Source organism: Sorex araneus, chromosome 2 (assembly GCF_027595985.1).
Source record: "Sorex araneus isolate mSorAra2 chromosome 2, mSorAra2.pri, whole genome shotgun sequence".
NCBI classification, from domain to species: Eukaryota; Metazoa; Chordata; class Mammalia; order Eulipotyphla; family Soricidae; genus Sorex; species Sorex araneus.
Window position 1 is genome coordinate 265,411,109 of NC_073303.1, and position 17,473 is coordinate 265,428,581.

The 17,473-nt window shown below is 62.5% G+C and overlaps 1 protein-coding gene across 6 annotated transcripts in view; it reads right to left on the bottom strand.

The window, feature by feature from the left end:
- Positions 1–17,473, bottom strand: part of PLCH1 (phospholipase C eta 1) — a 51,700-nt gene that overhangs the window by 8,519 nt on the left and 25,708 nt on the right. For 5 of the 6 annotated variants that reach the window (XM_055128706.1, XM_055128705.1, XM_055128708.1 and 2 more), the window contains 15 exons: positions 16,760–16,906; positions 15,565–15,808; positions 11,597–11,726; positions 10,828–10,998; positions 8,463–8,556; positions 7,672–7,875; positions 5,131–5,251; positions 4,634–4,805; positions 4,036–4,143; positions 2,913–3,080; positions 2,220–2,276; positions 1,240–1,328; positions 1,059–1,156; positions 688–867; positions 456–563 (listed from right to left, as the gene is read on the bottom strand). In XM_055128706.1, coding sequence (XP_054984681.1) covers positions 456–563; positions 688–867; positions 1,059–1,156; positions 1,240–1,328; positions 2,220–2,276; positions 2,913–3,080; positions 4,036–4,143; positions 4,634–4,805; positions 5,131–5,251; positions 7,672–7,875; positions 8,463–8,556; positions 10,828–10,998; positions 11,597–11,726; positions 15,565–15,808; positions 16,760–16,906 — 2,091 coding nt within the window. The remainder of the gene's footprint in view (positions 1–455; positions 564–687; positions 868–1,058; positions 1,157–1,239; positions 1,329–2,219; positions 2,277–2,912; positions 3,081–4,035; positions 4,144–4,633; positions 4,806–5,130; positions 5,252–7,671; positions 7,876–8,462; positions 8,557–10,827; positions 10,999–11,596; positions 11,727–15,564; positions 15,809–16,759; positions 16,907–17,473) is intronic. The other variant, XM_055128707.1, reaches the window with a different exon arrangement.

The following is a 17,473-nucleotide window of genomic DNA, read 5'->3' on the forward strand; positions in this document are numbered from 1 at the left end:
GCTTATTCTGCCTATGTGGCTGAATATCATTGGTTAGTGCATCAACCTACTAAATAAAAGGGGGTTGAACAGGCTGCTCTCCCGCAGGCCACAACACAAAACCCTCCGGAGACAGTCATGTGACCCTCCCCAAAAAGAGTGAAACGCCTCGGACTGTCAAGTAAAACTGCAACATTGTTGCAACAGAGATACATATTCAGACACGTGCATGAACACACACCTGGACCCTCATGCACACACGTGAGCACACGCAGGGTCATGCACTCACACATGCACAGAGACAGGTGGACAGGCCCAACAGTGTCCGCTGGAGGGAGCCAGAGTCCACCTCGGGGCCTGGTCTCTGCAGGGACAGGAAGGTCCTGCGGCCAGCCCGGAGCAGGCCCCGACTCCAGGCCACCCCCCACGGGCCCCGCAGTGCCCCCACCCACGGGCCCCCGGGCCCCCGGCCGCACCTCTGCACATCTGCTGTGGCTTCAGCACGTAGCCGCAGTTGCCGTTCGCCTGGAACTTGGCGCGATTCAGCTGCATCATCCGCCCCTCGGACTGGTAGTTCAGGGCCACTGTGCGGGGGGAGCGGGTTAGGGCGCGGCCAGCGGGCGTGGGCAGCGGGCACACGGAGCAGACGCGGCTGCAGACAGACAGACAGACAGACAGACAGACGGACGGACGGACGGCAGGGCGCACCCAGCTGGCAGCCGGCGCTCCAATAGGGCAGCGGGTTGAAGTTGCTGGAGTCCACGCGGCAGGCGGAGGGGTAGACCCTGGTCAGCTGCCGCTGGTTGAGGGCCATGAGCTGCTCGGCCCTGTGCTGCAGCAGCTGCCGCGCCCGGGCCTCGCTGAAGGACAGCACGTTCCCCGAGGGGCCTGCGGGCATGCAGGGCACAACACGGGCACCGTGTCCGCTCCGCTGGCCGGCCCTCCCGGCCCGCTGTACCCGCGACCCCTGGCTGTCGCTCTGGGCTGGTGGGAGGCGGGGCAGCGGGCAGGAGCAGCGGGCAGGGCAGCGGGCAGGGGCAGCGGGCAGGGGCAGCGGGCAGGGGCAGCGGCCCCCCTACCGTCGTCCAGGAGGTCCCGCGCGGCCACCGAGTTGGTGCAGACCACCAGGTCCGACAGCTCCCGGCACAGCTTCATGGTCCTCCTGCGGCGGCCCGCCCTGGGGGGACACGGCAAGATAGGGGCTCGGGACTCCCCGGGGGCCGGACACAGGCACGGCTCACGGTACCTGGCGGGGCTCACCTGGGCAGCTGGCCGCCCTCCCGGCCAGGGTTCCCGGGCTCCTCCTCCTCGTCGGAACTACACGCCCTGGACAGTGGCTTCCCTGTCTGCTGCAGGGAAGTGAAGGACCATGGGGGGGTGGACCCCCGGGTGTGTACTGCCCTTCCGCCCGGCCTCGGGCCCAGCTCAGGGGGCGAGGAGCGTGCCAGGAACAGTCCCGCCTTCCCGAACCTTGGCTCCAGCCTAACCATGAAGGTCGCTCTGTGGGGTCTGTCCCTGCACTCGGCCCACAGCCACACCCGGTCACTGTGTCTGTCCCTGCACACGGCCCACAGCCACACCCGGTCACTGTGTCTGTCCCTGCACGCGGCCCACAGCCACACCTGGTCGCTCTGTGCCATCTCTCGTGTGCAGCCCAGACTCCTGAGCCCTGGTCTGACTCTGGGGAGAGGGTCTCCCTGAGAAGTGTCTGGACTGTCCTGAGCCCAAGCCCCTCTCGACCTGCATGGCTCAACCACGCTATGCCTGGGTGTGTCCATCAGTCCCTGTCTCAGGACTCAGTCAGAGCCCAGCTCGGCCAGCGGCCCACAGGGGACAGGCTCCAGCCCAAGCACCAGCGTCTGCATGTCGGCCCCCATGTTCCAACTCTGCCGGCCAGGCTGGAGCCTGTCCACTGGGCCCGGACCATCGCTGGGTCTGCCCAGAGCCTCCTTTGCATGTCCCCCTGTGTGACGGACACCGGTCTCCTGCCCCCTGTGTGACGGACACCGGTCTCCTGTCCCCCGTGTGACGGACACCGGTCTCCTGCCCCCCCGTGTGACGGACACCGGTCTCCTGCCCCCCCCCCCCGTGTGACGGACACCGGTCTCCTGCCCCCTGGTGACAGGCCCCCTTTCCTGCTGGCCCAGCTTCACAGAGGGTGGAGAGTTTGCGTCTGCACCCACCTGGCCCCTGGTGCCTCCCCGCAGGCTGCAGGGCCCGTCCTTGGGGCCAGGTCCTACCTTCTGCCTCCCGAGGCCCACGAGCAGCGTCTTCCTGCTTCCCTTGGCACGGGGGCGCTGAGGAAGGAAGCACAGTCAGCACTCCTTCCCGCTGTACTCACCCCTCCTTCCCGCTGGCCTCACCCCTCCTTCCCGCTGGCCTCACCCCTCCTTCCCGATGACCTCACCCCTCCTTCCTGCTGACCTCACCCCTCCTTCCTGCTGACTCACCCCTCCTTCCCGCTGACCTCACCCCTCCTTCCCGCTGACCTCTGGGCCTGGAACTCACCACACCTGAGCCAGGACCGTGGCCTAGTGGCCGCAGTGGGCCCCAAGGCGGGGTCCCCTCTGCCCACAGCAGGGCCCCCGCAACCTTCCCTGGGCCACCGTGCCCGGTGCCCGAGCTCAGTGCTGGCCCTGACGAGAAGTGCCCCCGAGAAAAGCCCGGGGCGTTCCCACTGGGCGTCCGTCAGACAGACGTGGGCCGGCCGGGGATGGGCTGAATATGAGTGTCCTCCAGACTGCCTGGCCACTACCGAGAGTAGCCACGAGGGTCACTCAAACTGAGCAGCGCACAGAGGGGTTGGCCAAGTGGTCACCCACGGGTCGGGGATGACCGAGGGGCCACGGGGCAGAGGGGCGGCCAAGGGCCACCGTGTGGAAGGACACCAAGGGGGCGCCATGTTGGGAAGGATGGCCGCGGGGCAGCCGTACCTGCCGCTCCTGCTCCAGGTGGGCATCCAGGCCCTCGCGAGTGGCCCTCAGCAGCGCCCGCACGGTGCAGCCGTCGGCGTCCTCCCGTGCCCACGCCCGCTCCCTCAGCAGCAGCTCCAGCTTCCTGCGGGTGGTGGACTCCGCCTGCGGCTCGCTGCCCTCAGCACTCTGCGGGCAGGCCAGGGCGTCGTCCGGGGCCCTCCTTCCAGCCCGCAGCCTACCCTGGGCTCAGAGAGGGCTGAGGAGGAACCAAGGGCACAGCGGGGACGGCATGGCCACAAGCTCTGTCCACAGCAGCCCACACGGGCCAACGGGATCCCGCAGGGACGGGGTCCGAGATGCCATGACCAGCGGGTCACCTGGGGCCCACCACAAGGCAAACACAGGCTCGGGGGCACGGAGAGGCCCAGAGCCCGGCACCCACAGCAGAACTGGGGCACAGACGGGCTGTTCTCAACCCACTGCTCCAGGCCAGAGCCACAGTCCAATGGGGGGCGCTCTCCTCCCTGAGCACAGAGCCGGGAGCCAGCCCTGAGCATAGAGCCAGGAGTCAGCCCTGAGCACCCCTGGGCATGGCCCAAAAACTAAATAAAATGAAGAAACTGCTCATCATTGGGCATCAGATGTGGGCGTTTGCTGGAGGGCCATCCTGGGGGCCCCTCCCGAGTACGGAGGGGCCACACTGCACAATCCTGCCGGGATGCGGCAGGAGCAGAAGGGAGCAGTCGGCTGCCATGGCTGTGCGTGGTGCCACCAGGGGAGCCTCAGGGCCCTGCAGCAGCACCTGGGGCCTCCCAGGGCCACTCACCCTCCCTGTCCACTCACACCCCTGCCCGGGTTACCACACTCCCCCATCCCGTCCACACAGACCATACTAGCCCCATACTGCCCACAGACAGGCTCCCCCATCCCACACACACGGCCCCCATCCCACACACACACACGGCCCCCATCACACACACACACACACACACACACACACACACACACACGGCCCCCCCATCCCACCCACAGACAGGCTCCCCCATCCCGCCCACACACAGGGCCCCCATCGCATTCCATCCAGGCGTGGCACTCTGTCCGCCCGCCCTGGCCACGGCCCCTCCCTGGCCCCCGCACTCACACGCCGCTGCGGGAACTTGCACTCCTCCTCCAGCTCGTCCGCGCTGTCCTCGTCCGACACCTCCCCCTCCTCCGCATCTGCCCCCAGGTGCTGGGGCAGCTTCTTGCTCTGGAACAGAGCCGAGTCCTCACGCTCACGTGTGTTCAGAGGAGGGAGACCCCGTGCATCAGACATGGGGGGGCCAGGGGACTCGGGGTGAGTGAGAGCAAGTCGGCACACCTCAGTGCAGAGGGGCCCACAGCGAACACAGGACAAGATCACGGGATCCACATGGGGCAGGAACACAGGATCCACACAGGACAGGATCATGGGATCCACGTGGGGACAGGACCACAGGATCCACACAAAACAGGATCACAGAGTCCACATGGGGAACAAGATCACAGAATCCACACAGGGGACATGATTGTGGGATCCACACAGGCCATGACCACGGGGTCCACACAGGGGATAGGATCATGGGATTCACACAGGGACAGGATTGCTGGATCCACACAGGGACAGGATCACGGGATCCACCTGGGGACAGGATCACGAGAACCACATGGAGCAGATCACGGGATCCACGCGGGGACAGGGTCATGATCCTTCTGCCCACCTTCAGCAGGATCTTCCCTCTCAGACTCTGCGGACTGGGCAGCTGCCCGGCGTCACCCATGTGCACGGCTGAGAGGTCCAGCTTGTCCTGCAGGATGTCCTTCAGGTACCGGGCCAGCTTCCTCTGCTGGGGGATGCTGCAGTGGTTCTCAAGGGACAGGATGACCGGGAAGCTGGGGACAGTGGCAAGGCAGGTTAGTGAAGCCCCACCAGCCTAAGCCCAGACCCCACTGCTCCTATGAGCCTGCCCCGAGGGACCTGCCCGAGAGACACCTGGAACAGGAAGATAAGCAGGTTCCATCCTGGCACCCCTATGGCCCCTGAGCCCCGCCAGGACCCATCCCTGAGCACAGAACCGGGAGTCAGCCCTGAGCACCACTGGGGGGATGCCCCCACCAAAGAAAGCAAAGCAGAGACAGTAGTGGCCAGAAGCCGGAGGTCACAGGTGAGGCTGGGCCTGGAAGCATGAATGGCCCAGCCCGCATCCAGCGCACTCACTCGTTTCTCTCAAAGGCGGCCTTGTTGATGGTCTCCACCACGTCCCGGAACAGGATCTTGGAGGTGAGGGTGTAGCCATGGTGGACCACAGGTTCCCCGTCAGGCCCATCCCAGCAGTCCACTGAGAAGGAGGGGCAGGGAGGGGGAGGGAGAGGGGCAGCGATGGGAGGGGCAGGGAGATGCAGGAGAAGAGTGGAGGGAGAGAAGGAGAAAGAAGAAGAAAGAGGGAGAGAGAGGAGAGGGAGAGAGTAGGGTAGAGGGGGAGAGAGATGGGAAGAGAGGGGGAGAAAGAGAGGGCGAGACCGGGAGAAGGAGACAGGGAGAGAGAGAGAGAGAGAGAGAGAGAGAGAGAGAAAGGGAAAGGGGAGGGAGAGAGGGAGAGAGAGAAGAGGCGGAAAGAGAGGGAGGAGGAAAGAAAGAGGGAGAGAAAGAGGAAGAGGGGGAAGGAAAGAGGAGAGAGAGGGAGGGAGAGAGGAGGGGAGAGGGAGCAGTAGCCGTTAGCCCCAGCCTCCAGCCTATTGACCATGATGTGGCCTGACCAAGATGGCTGTGAGAGCCCACCTCAGCAGGCCCCGGGCCACAGCTGTCAGGGTTTCCAGGTGCAGATTTGGCAGATTCTGCGCCATGGTGGAAGCCCCAGGGCACATGCATTTCTTCAGGAGGGGCTTCTCCTCCCAAGCCCACAGGTCGCTGGCCAGGTACAGCCCACTCTAGTGGACCCAAAGAACCCCGAGCCTGAGCACCAGGCCTTCAGCCCTGCTGTTGACCAAGCATGGCCTTGTGGCCCCCACACCCTACACAGGTGCCCAGGATACCCCATCAAAAAAACTAACAAACTCACTAATTAAAAAATAAATAAATTTTGGGGCTGGAGCGATAGCACAGCAGGTAGGGCGTTTGCCTTGCACTCGGCTGACCCGGGTTCGAATCCCAGCATCCCATATGGTCCCCTGAGCACCGCCAGGGGTGATTCCTGAGTGCAGAGCCAGGAGTGACCTCTGTGCATCGCCGGGTGTGACCCAAAAAGCAAAAAAAAAAAAAAAAAAAAGCAAAAAATAAATAAATTTTTTAAAAATAATTAAAAAACAAACTAACAAACCTCCTCCTGGCCATGAGCTGCGCGTCATCACATCAGTCATCACCATCTCGGTCACTGACGCCTAGGTCACCATCATCTCAGTCACTGATACCTCTGTCAAAATGTCTCTCTCAGTCACTGATGTCTCAGTCACTGATGCCTCAGTCACCACCATCTCAGTCACCACCATCTCAGTCACCACCACCTCAGTCACTAACTCCTCAGTCACTAATGCCTCAGTCACCACCATCTCAGTCACTAACACCTCAGTCACCAACACTTCAGTCACAGTCACCAACACCTCAGTCACTAAAGCCTCAGTCACCAACACCTCAGTCACAGTCACCAACACCTCAGTCACTAAATCCTCAGTCACCAACACCTCAGTCATTAACTCCTCGGTCATAATGCCTCAGTCACCACCATCTCAGTCACTAAGACCTCAGTCACCAACACCTCAGTCACAGTCACCAACACCTTAGTCACTAACTCCTTGGTCACCAACACCTCAGTCACCAACACCTCAGTCAGAGTCACCAACACCTCAGTCACCAATGCCTCAGTCACCAACACCTCAGTCACCAACGCTTCAGTCACTAGTGCCTTAGTCACCGATGCCTCAGTCACCAACATCTCGGTTACAAACTCCTCAGTCCCCATCATCTCAGTCACCAATACCTCAGTCACCAACACCTCAGTCACTAATATCTCAGTCACCAACACCTCAGTCACTAACGCCTCAGTCACCAACGCCTCAGTCACCAACACCTCAGTCACCGACGCCTCAGTCACCAAGCCTCAGTCACCAACACCTCAGTCACTAAACCAACACCTCAGTCACTAACGCCTCAGTCACCAACGCCTCAGTCACCAACACCTCAGTCACCGACGCCTCAGTCACCAACACCTCAGTCACCGACGCCTCAGTCACTAATGCCTCAGTCACCAACACCTCAGTCACTAATGCCTCAGTCACCAACACCTCAGTCACCAACACCTCAGTCACCAACACCTCAGTCACTAATGCCTCAGTTACCAACATCTAGGTCACAAGCTCCTCAGTCACCAACGCCTCAGTCACCAACACCTCAGTCACTGATGCCTCAGTCACAATCACCAACACCTCAGTCACTAACTCCTCAGTCATAGTCATCTTGGTCACTGACCTATCAGTCATCAATGCTTCAGGCACAGCTGTCTCAGTCACTGACACCTCAGTCACTGCAATATTGGTCACTGATGCCTCAGACACCACCATCTCTGTCACTGACGCTTTGGTCATAGCCATCTTGGTCACTGACATCTCAGTCACCAACGCCTCAGCCACAGACATGTCTCTTCTCCTCCAGCCAGAGGGAGGTCGGTTGGGGATAGTCCAGACACTGACGCTCAGGGTCCCCGTGTGGCCCCCATGCCCCAGGCAGACCCCCAACACCCACACCTCGCTGCCCGCATGGACGCACCTTCCACACAGCGGCAGCCGTCCTGCAGCACACGCGCATACATGTCGGCGCGGGACTGGGACAGCAGCTGGTCGCCCGTCAGGTAGGTGTTGTGTGAGGCCGCGATGTAGTAGCTGCTCAGCGGCTGCTCCATGTCCTGATGCACCGTGCGGTGCTGCGGGTTGAAGACGTCGCAGGCCGGGCTGCGCAGGAAGCGAGTGAAGCCTGTGGGGAACACGAGGTGGGCGGGTGGCAGGCACCTGGGCAGCGACACCTCAGGAAGGCAAAGCCGCCTGGCCGGAAGCCCAGAGCATGAAGGGGCTTGCTCCCGGCCAGTGGCACGGCAGGAGGAGGACATGGGCCGTGGGGGCTTGGGGAAGGACACGGGCTGTGGGGATTTGGGGGAGAACATGGGCTGTGGGACTCAGGGGAGGACATGAGCCGTGGTACTCAGGAAGGACACAGGCCGTGGGACTCAGGGAGGACACGGGTCATGGGGATTCAGGGGAGGACACGGGCTGTGGGACTCTGGGGAGGACACGGCCCTGGACTCAGGGGAGATTACTAATGTGGGAACCAAGTGGCCTTCTCGCAGTGGCCCGGCTGATGCTGTTCCCAGACAGCTGCCTCCTGGGCGGGGGGGGGGGTGGTCTGAGCCCTCCCTGGCTCCCTCCTAGACCCTGACACTGGCTCTACGGCATCTGGACTGGGCCTGGCCCACAGCGGCTCGGGCACCACTGGCTCCTGCCCGGGAAACGTGCCCATTGCTTGGCTCGAGGCCGGCCCGGTGGGGAACGCGCCGTGTCTCTTACCCTCTATGCCCAGGACACTGTTCGCCTTGTTCTCCTCCGAGACCTCAAACGTCCTGATGATGTCGAGACAGTCCTCAGTGGTCACGTTGCTCATCTAAACACGAGAGCGTTGGCTGAGCCCAGCAGTCTCCGGCAAGGCCACCCACCGGGACAGCGCCCCGACTTCCACAATCCTCCCACAGGGCAACAGGATGGCAGCTCCCTCCTCCTCAGCTTCTGGGTTCCATGGCTGCTGAGCAGCGGTGGAAGGGTGGGCACGAACCCACAGCTCGAAGGGCTCGCTAGCCTCCAGGTGACCCGCCGACGGCTTCCTGCACCGACACCCAGGCAGGAGAGAAGTGCCTCCCGGCTAGCACAGGTCTGCGTGCACCGGGGTCCAGGACACCAAGGTGACAAAAGAGGCAGTGAGGGCAGCGCGCCCATCCGCGACTGAGGCACTGCAAGGACCAAAGGGCTAAACCCCTGCAACACCAACCCATGGGTGACAACAGGAAGCAGCGTTAGTCGCAGGTGCGGCCCCAGAGACACCTGAGCACTCGCCCGTCCAGGGCAATGTTTGTGTTGAGCAAGAAGAAGCCCGCACACTCGAGACATGCTTCCTGCCATCGGGGCATTTCTCAGGGCTGTGTGTCTTCCTCGGTCTCCACTTAGGCGCTAGTGAATCCGGCTTTTTAAAAGCCTGACCACATTCAAGCTCCCTGTAGGAGGACTGTGGCCCATTATATGCACGCATTTCTGTCTGTGTGCAGGTGCATGTGCATGCACATGTGTACATGTGCATACACATGTGTGTGCACGTGTATGCATGTGTGTGCATGTATGCGCACGTTGCACTGTGAGCATGTGTGTACATGCATGTGTGCAATCATGTGTGTTTGTGTATGTGTGCTTGCATGTGTGCATCCATGTGTGTATGCATGTGTGTTCATGTATGTGGTGTATGTGTGTGTGCATGTGCTTGTATGTGTGTATGTGTGCGCACATGCCAGGGATGATTCTGTTCTTTCAGGCCCACAGCCTGACGATTCTCGGCATGTCCAGCACAGAATCCCAATACAAGAGTGACTCCCTTTGAACAGACTAAAATGTCCGTGTTCCATGTCAGGAACGCAAATGTCAGGTGACCGGAGCAGCCTCTGGCCCCGCAGACACTCTGCTAAGGAGAGCGGCCATAGAATGCGGCTGGCCATTCTAGGTGTTTCTTGGGAAACGACTCGGTCCCGACCAAGGAGCTGGCTCCTGCTCGGGGCCCTTCACCCGGCACCCGTGCCCACGTGCCAGATGGAGCCACACGTGGCTCTTTCTCCCTGTCGCCAGCCCAAGTCCCACTCCTCCCTCATTCGTGATTCCTGGTGCTACCAAGGCAGGGCCGACCCCTGACCCTCCCAGCCGAGCTCCGCCCAGTGTGCTGCTGAGCGCTCAGGCAGAAGGTTCCAGAAGGCTCCACCCCTCTCGTCCCACGGACCTGACCAGCTCCCCCTCTCTCCCCCGCAGGCTGGTCTGTCCCCAGGGGTCATGGTCACTGGCCCGGCACTCGGGCCACCCCTGGTCGGTTGGTTCCGTCCATCTTCCCAGTCGACCCGTCTCGCTCCTGGCGCCCCTCTGCCCCTACGTGCCGAGCTGCCTCCCCCATTCCTCCTCCCTCCCGCCCCGAGGCTGCCCAGGCCCTGCACCCAGGTGGCGCCTGTTGGCCCGGCCCGGGCCGTGCTCAGAGACCAGCTGGCCAATCGATTTCAGACTCTTTCCCCTGCCTGCCCCCGTGCTCCCTCGCCCCCCTGCCCGCCCCCCACCCCGCTCTCTCCCACACCGGTGGTCCTTAGGGGCAACCCCAGAGCCATGCTGTGGCTCCCTCCCAGCCGTGCCAGAGATGGAGCCGGGTCCTGCCTGTCCTTAGAGAGTCTGCAGGACCCGGGGCAGCCCCCTGTGGGTGTGTGGGGGTCTCGGCCTCCCTGCGGGTGTGTGGGGATCTCGGCGCTCCCTGCGGGTGTGTGGGGGGTCTCGCCCTCCTTGCGGGTGTGGGGGGGTCTCTGCCCTCCCTGCGGGTGTGGGTCTGGCCCTCCCCTCCCTGCAGGTGTGTGGGGGTCTCAGGCCCCCTGTGGGTGTGGGTCTGGCCCTCCCCTCCCTGCGGATGTGTGGGGGGCTCGGGCCTCCTTGCGGGTGTGTGGGGGTCTTGCCCTCCCTGCGGGTGTGTGGGGGTCTGGCCCTCCCCTCCCTGCGGGTGTGTGGGGGTCTCGGCCCTCCCTGCGGGTGTGTGGGGTCTGGCCCTCCCTGCGGGTGTGGGGGGGCTCGGCCTTCCCTGCGGGTGTGTGGGGGGCTCGGCCCCCCTGCGGGTGTGGGTCTGGCCCACCCCGCCCCGCGGGCCCACCTTCTGCTCCGCCCTGAGGAAGTGCGCCAGCTCGTCCGGGGTGAGGTGGTCCTTCTTGCTGCTGTGGCTGAGGAGCAGAAGGTAGAGGTCCCGGCGCAGCGACATCATGCTGTAGAAGACGCAGAACTCCTCGAAGGCCAGCGTGCCCCGGTTCTCATCTGTGTCCGCCTCCTGCAGGCAGGCGCCCCGGGAAGATCGGGCCCTGCTTCACACGTGACCCCGCCCCACACACGCCACCCCCCACGTACGCACAAGTATGTTCCCCCCGCCCCACATGTCCTCCGTCCCTCCACACCGGACACGTGGCCACGAGGCAGCCCCCAGTCACCCACAGTGGGGATAAGAGCAGTCCAGGGCTGGGGTGGCCCGGCCCACTCCCCGGCATCCCATGGGGTCCCCTGAGAACAGATTCAGCTGGGGCAGCCTCTAAACTGTCCCTCCAAGGGAGGCCAAACTCCACAGAAAAGTCGTGTCAGTACAAGAAGGAAATCAGGGGGCCGGAGTGATAGCACAGTGGGTAGGGCATTTGCCTTGCACACGGCCGACCCGGGTTCAATTCCCAGCATCTCACATGGTCCCCCGAGCACCGCCAGGAGTAACCCCCAAGCATCACCGGGTGTGACCCAAAAAGCAAAATCAATCAATCAAAATAAATAAAGGAAGGAAGGAATCAGCCCTGCTATGTTTGGAGACACAGTGACAACCCAGCTCAGGAAGCCTGAGCGTAGACCTGAGCCCCGCCGCCGCCCCCCGCCCGCTGCCGCCGTACCTGGAACATCTGCCTGACCTTCCTGCGGGGCAGGTTGACGTTGAGCTTGTGCATGAGCTGGTGGATCTCCTCGATGCTCAGGAGGCCATCCCCGTTCTTGTCGGCCTCCTCAAAGGTCTGTTTCACCCACGTGAACGCGTCAAGGAGCAGGACACCAAGCACGGCCAGCCGGACCCTCCCTCCGGGGCCTCCTCGCTGCTCCTGGCACCCCGGACACAGCCCCCTCGGCCCTGCGCCCGACATCGCTTTGGAGGTGGGAGGATGCAGCCTTGGACCCAGGCTTCTCACAGGGACACTTCACAGTGGACACAGCTCAGTGGTCAAGACTGTGACCAGAGTCCAGGCGGTCAGGGCCCAGGAGAGGACACGGTCAGCCCTCTATCCCCGAGTCCAGGCGGTCAGTTCCCGGGAGGGGGCACGGTCAGCCCTCTATCCCTGAGTCTAGGTGGTCAGTTCCCGGGAGGGGGCACGGTCAGCCCTCTATCCCCGAGTCCAGATGGCCAGGGCCTGGAAGGGGGCACGGTCAGCCCTCTATGCCCGAGTCCAGGCGGTCAGTTCCTGGGAGGGGACATGGTCAGCCCTCTATCCCCGAGTCCAGGTGGTCAGGGTCCAGGAGGGGGCACGGTCAGCCCTCTATCCCCGAGTCCAGGAGGTCAGTTCCCGAGAGGGGACATGGTCAGCCCTCTGTCCCTGAGTTCTTACAAAGGCTCAGAGGTTCGTTGGGGCCACAGGGAGGGACACGTGTGCCCAGCGTGCCAAGGCTCCGTGGCCCACCATAGGGATGCACTGTCACCGTCTCCGGGGGTCCCGGCCGGAAGGGGAGCCCCTTCCCGAGGCTGGGATTCTGCGATTGGAAAAGCCCTTCCCTGCTGGCTGCGGCAGGGAAACGCAGGGGGACCCAGCTCAGCTCCAGGAGACAGGCCACACGCGCACCCCAGGGACTGAGCCCCTCTCAGTGGCCAGCCACACACGGCTTCAGAACTGAACCTTCTAAGAGCAGAATGAAGGGCCAATGCCCTGATTCCCCCTGAACCTTCAGGAGGGCAAGATCGACAGGTGGGATTCGTGCCGGGCTGACCGGTGGGGTCCAGCTGCGAGTGGAATGCAGATGCTGGTCTCCATGGCAACCTGGTCTCTCGCCAGCTCCCAGCAGGTCAGCTTACATAAGCGCTCGCTGCTCCTGGACTCTGGCAGGTGAGCACACGGCCCCTGGGTGTCCGAGCACTGAGAGCCCCTCAGCACGAGACCACCTTGGCACTGCCGCCCCTCCTGGGAGGAGAGGGCCAGGGTCGGGAGCAGCGCTGAGCCTGGCCATAGCAGCGAGGCTGGGTGGAGCAGCCCTGCATGCAGCCGCGTCTGACTTAGAGGCAGTGCCCAGCCTCCTCCACACCGCAGGCAGCACCCAGGCAGTCCCGAGTTCAGGGAGGGCTGACCATGCCCCTCCTGACCATGCCCCTCAAGTTCCGGGTCCCGCTGCCAACATGTTGGCGTGGGCACTAGGCCCCTCGGGACGCTAAGCCCTAACGCTGACACCATGTTCTTCCCGAGGGCCCAACCCCAGCCCTGATTAACTCCACGGCCTAGTGGATTCGCCAGACACTAGTTTAAGGTTCATTCTTCTTTTTTTTCTTTTTCTTCTTCTTTTTTTTTTTTTTTGCTTTTTGGGTCACACCTGGCAATGCACAGGGGTTACTCCTGGCTCTGCACTCAGGAATCACCCCTGGCGGTGCTCAGAGGACAATATGGGATGCTGGGAATCGAACCTGGGTTGGGCGCGTGCAAGGCAAACGCCCTCCCCACTGTGCTATCGCTCCAGCCCCAAGACTCATTCTTATCATTATTCATTCGCAGCTGAAATCTCTGAGTCTGAGTGCAATAATGAACACCCGGAACTGTTCTCAATTGCCACCAGCTCCTGTCGCACGTCTCCCCTGTCCTCAGCTCCAGGCCAGTGGCGCTGGCACCCACGGCCTCCCCGTCCTCTCCCTCTCTCTGACCAGTCCTTGCCACCCGATCTCCAGACAGCCCATTCCAGAAGCCCCTCGAGTGTCAGCCTGGGGTAATTCAACACGAAGACACCCGAGGCAAGCAGACCGGGTCTGAAGACACCCACAGCCTTCAACTGCGTCCCCCCATGGCACCTACGATTCCCTACATCACGGAAGCGCCCAGGGGGCACACGTGTGGTGGTATGTGTTCCCTCGTCCAAGGACTCAGACACCCTAGAACATGCACAAAAGGAAACAAGAAGGGGCCTCCCTCCGTCTCGCCCGGGAAGAGCTGGAGACAGGCCACAAGGGTCAAAGGAGCTACACAGGAGAATAAACACACCTGCGTCACCGTCCAACAAAGTACCCTACGGGAAGTACCACGCCAAGACGGGACCGGCTGTTCCAGCACCGCCATGCTGACCCTGTTTAGCCAGCAAGCCCCACGGACACCAGAGCAGAGACCTCGCAGATTCCTTGCGGGGTTAAGCGCATGCTAAGCACGCAGGGTTAAGGCCCAGGCCAGGTGCTCAGGGTTAAGGCACACGCCAAGCACGCAGGGTTAAGTGCAAGCTAAGCATGCAGGATTAAGGCACATACTAAGCACACAGGGTTAAGGCACACGCCAGGTGCACAGGGTTAAGGCACACACCAAGGACACAGGGTTAAGGCACACACAAAGCACGCAGGGTTAAGGCACACGCCAAGCACGCAGGGTTAAGGCACACACCAAGGACACAGGGTTAAGGCACACACCAAGCACGCAGGGTTAAGGCACACGCCAAGCACGCAGGGTTAAGGCACACACCAAACACGCAGGGTTAAGGCACATGCCAAGCACACAGGGTTAAGGCACATGCTAAGCACGCAGGGTTAAGACACACGCCAAGCATGCAGGGTTAAGTGCATGCTAAGCACGCAGGATTAAGGCACATACTAAGCACACAGGGTTAAGGCACACACCAAGCACACAGGGTTAAGGCACATGCCAAGCACGTAGGGTTAAGGCACATACTAAGCACACAGGGTTAAGGTACACACTAAGCACATAGGGTTAAGGCACATGCCAAGAATGTAGGGTTAAGGAACACGCCAAGCACAAGCCCACCCCAGCTCAGTTCCTGGCACCACACGCATCCCAGCACCGTGGGCGGCCTGCACTCACCCAGCACACTCGGCCCCTGCATTCAAGCTGCCGGCCCCGCTGGCCAAAAGCTACTGGGAGCCCCCCCGCCCCCCGCAAATAAACCGATGGCCAGTAAGTGCAAAGGGTGTCCACACTGACACCCATTTCCCCCGACCTGTCAGGGCAGGAAGGGCCTCATGAAGTGCCATATCACCATGGTCTGTCCTAGCAGGCGGGTGAGAATGGGAGTTCTGGAACCGTCCTTGGCACAGCCTCCCCTCCTTCCCCAGGGAAAGGCTGATGCAGCTTCCCGGGGACCAGGCCTGGTGCCAGGGCTGAGGCTGAGGCGGGAGGGCCTGGAGCCGTGGGAAGAGGGAGGCCCTCCCCGAGCTCATAGCAGACAGAGCAGAGGCCGTGGCAACCTGCATCATGGACGGAGCAGACCAGAGGACACGCCTGCGAGCACAGGCTCAAGCCGCTTCCTCCGAAAATGCTGCGATCCTGTGATCCTTTCGATCCCCGGTGATCCTGTGATCCCAGGAGATTCCCTGTGATCCCACGATCTCTCGAGACCCCCTGCAATCCCAAAGTTCCTTGTGATCCCATGATCCCCTGTAATCCCCTGTGATCTCTGGCGATCCCATGATCCCCTGTAACCCCCTGTGATTCCTGGTGGTCTCAGGATCCCATGAGGTCTCCTGTGATCCCTGTGATCCCTGTGGTCCCTGGAGCCGTGACAGGACCATTCACCTCCTTTTCCCGCTGTTGAAGAGAGCCCGGCCCCCTTGCAGGCCCCCAGCACCGTAGGCTCTCGGCTCTGACCCCCTGTGCACACACAGCATGGCCGAGGATATTGGTCGTGGGTCCTCTGCCTCTTGGCCAGCGAGTCCTCGTCTCGGATGCCGGCCAGCAGGTACTTGAGGCCGGTGACCCAGGTGCGGGCCTCCTCAGGGTTGGCGGTGAGGAGATCCAGAGGCTCCATGTGGTGGCCGTGGTAGATGGTGAAGCAGCAGCCGGGGTCCAGGGCCCCCTCGGGCTGCCGGAGGAAGATCTCGGACTGGCGGCCCTCGGTGACTTTGTAGATGGCGTCAATGAGGACTGGGGGGGAGGGGAGGCCAAGCTGAGGGGTCCTGGCCAGCACCTGGCCAGCACCCGGCCCTGCTCACGGCCTGAGCAGCACGTCCTGCCTGCCCAGAGCCTGCTCCAGAGAACACCGCCCGGGCCAGGGACCAGGCGCACACACAGACTCTGGGCCACACGCGTGCCCAGTGGGAGGGTGTAGTGGAAGGTTCCGGAGAGCCTGGGCAGCGCAGGGGCATAGGCCAGCACTGGGCGATGGTGGAGAGGGACCCCGGCTCCAGAGGTCAGCCCCCCCCCACGCCCCCGGCCAGCTGCTGGGGAGAGCCTGGACACGTCCAGCAGGTCCTGACCCACGGCACTCTGACTCCCGCAGTGCTCCCGAGTGGACACGAACCCGACACTGCTGCTGTCCACTGGGGGGCCGTGAACCCCTGGCCTGGAAGGCCCTGGTCAGGGACCTCTCCAGGACAACAGCAGGGGCGTCACATGGGGAGGGGCCAGGCTGCCAGCCAGGGGACAGGGCTCTCCCTGAGGGCATGCAGGGTGAGGAGGGACGCAGAGGGAACGGCTCCAGGGGTGGGGGAGGGGGCAGAGGGATGCATCGGCACAGACGGCCTCGCTGACCACAGGAGGGACACTGCCATCCCCAGCAGACCCAGGGACAGGGGAGCACACGCACACAGGCTCCCGCACACGGAGTGTCTGTCACAGGGGAGCACACGCACACAGGCTCCCGCACACGGAGTGTCTGTCACAGGGGAGCACACGCACACAGGCTCCCGCACACCGAAGCGTCTGTCACAGGGGAACACACGCACACAGGCTCCCACACACGGAAGCGTCTGTCACAGGGGAACACATGCACACAGGCTCCCGCACACGGAAGTGTCTATGCCCCTGCCCCCGCCCCAGTCCCGCCCTCCGGCCCTGCCCCCACGCCCTGCCTGCCCCCACGCCCTGCCCTCTTACTCTTCGCCCTCTCGCCCTTTCGCGAGGGTCTCCAGCGGAGGCGGCTGCGGTGCTCATCCAGGTAGAAGAGCCGGACAAGGCCCTTGGTCCCACGCTTCAGTTTGACCATCTGGGTTCCCGACTGCATGATGGTCATGCATCGTTCAACTGCAACGAGAGGCCGCAGGTCAGCACACGCACAGGGCTGGGACACTCACGTGTGCACGCACAGTGCCCAGACACTCACGTGCACACACAGGGCTCGGACACTCATGTGTGCATGCATAGTGCTAGGGACACTCACGTGTGCACACCCACATGGTGCTCAGGACACCCTCATGTGCACACACAGTGCGTGGGACACACACATGTGCACACAAGTACTCAGGACACTTAGTGTGCACAGTGCTTGGGACACTCACATGTGCATGCACAGTGCTCGGGACTCACGTGTTCACATACAGTGCCCGGGATACTCACGTGTGTACGCACAGTGCCTGGGACACTCACATGTGCATGCCCACATGGTGCTCAGGACACTCATGTGTGCACACACAGTGCCCGGGACACTCACATGTGCACACACAGTTCCCAGGACACTCAACGTGTGCACACACAGCGCTAGGGACACTCATGTGTGCATCCTCACATGGTGCTTGGGACACTCGTGTGCACACATGCACAGTGTCAGGAATACTCATGTATGTACATGTGCATGGTGCCAGAGACACTCAT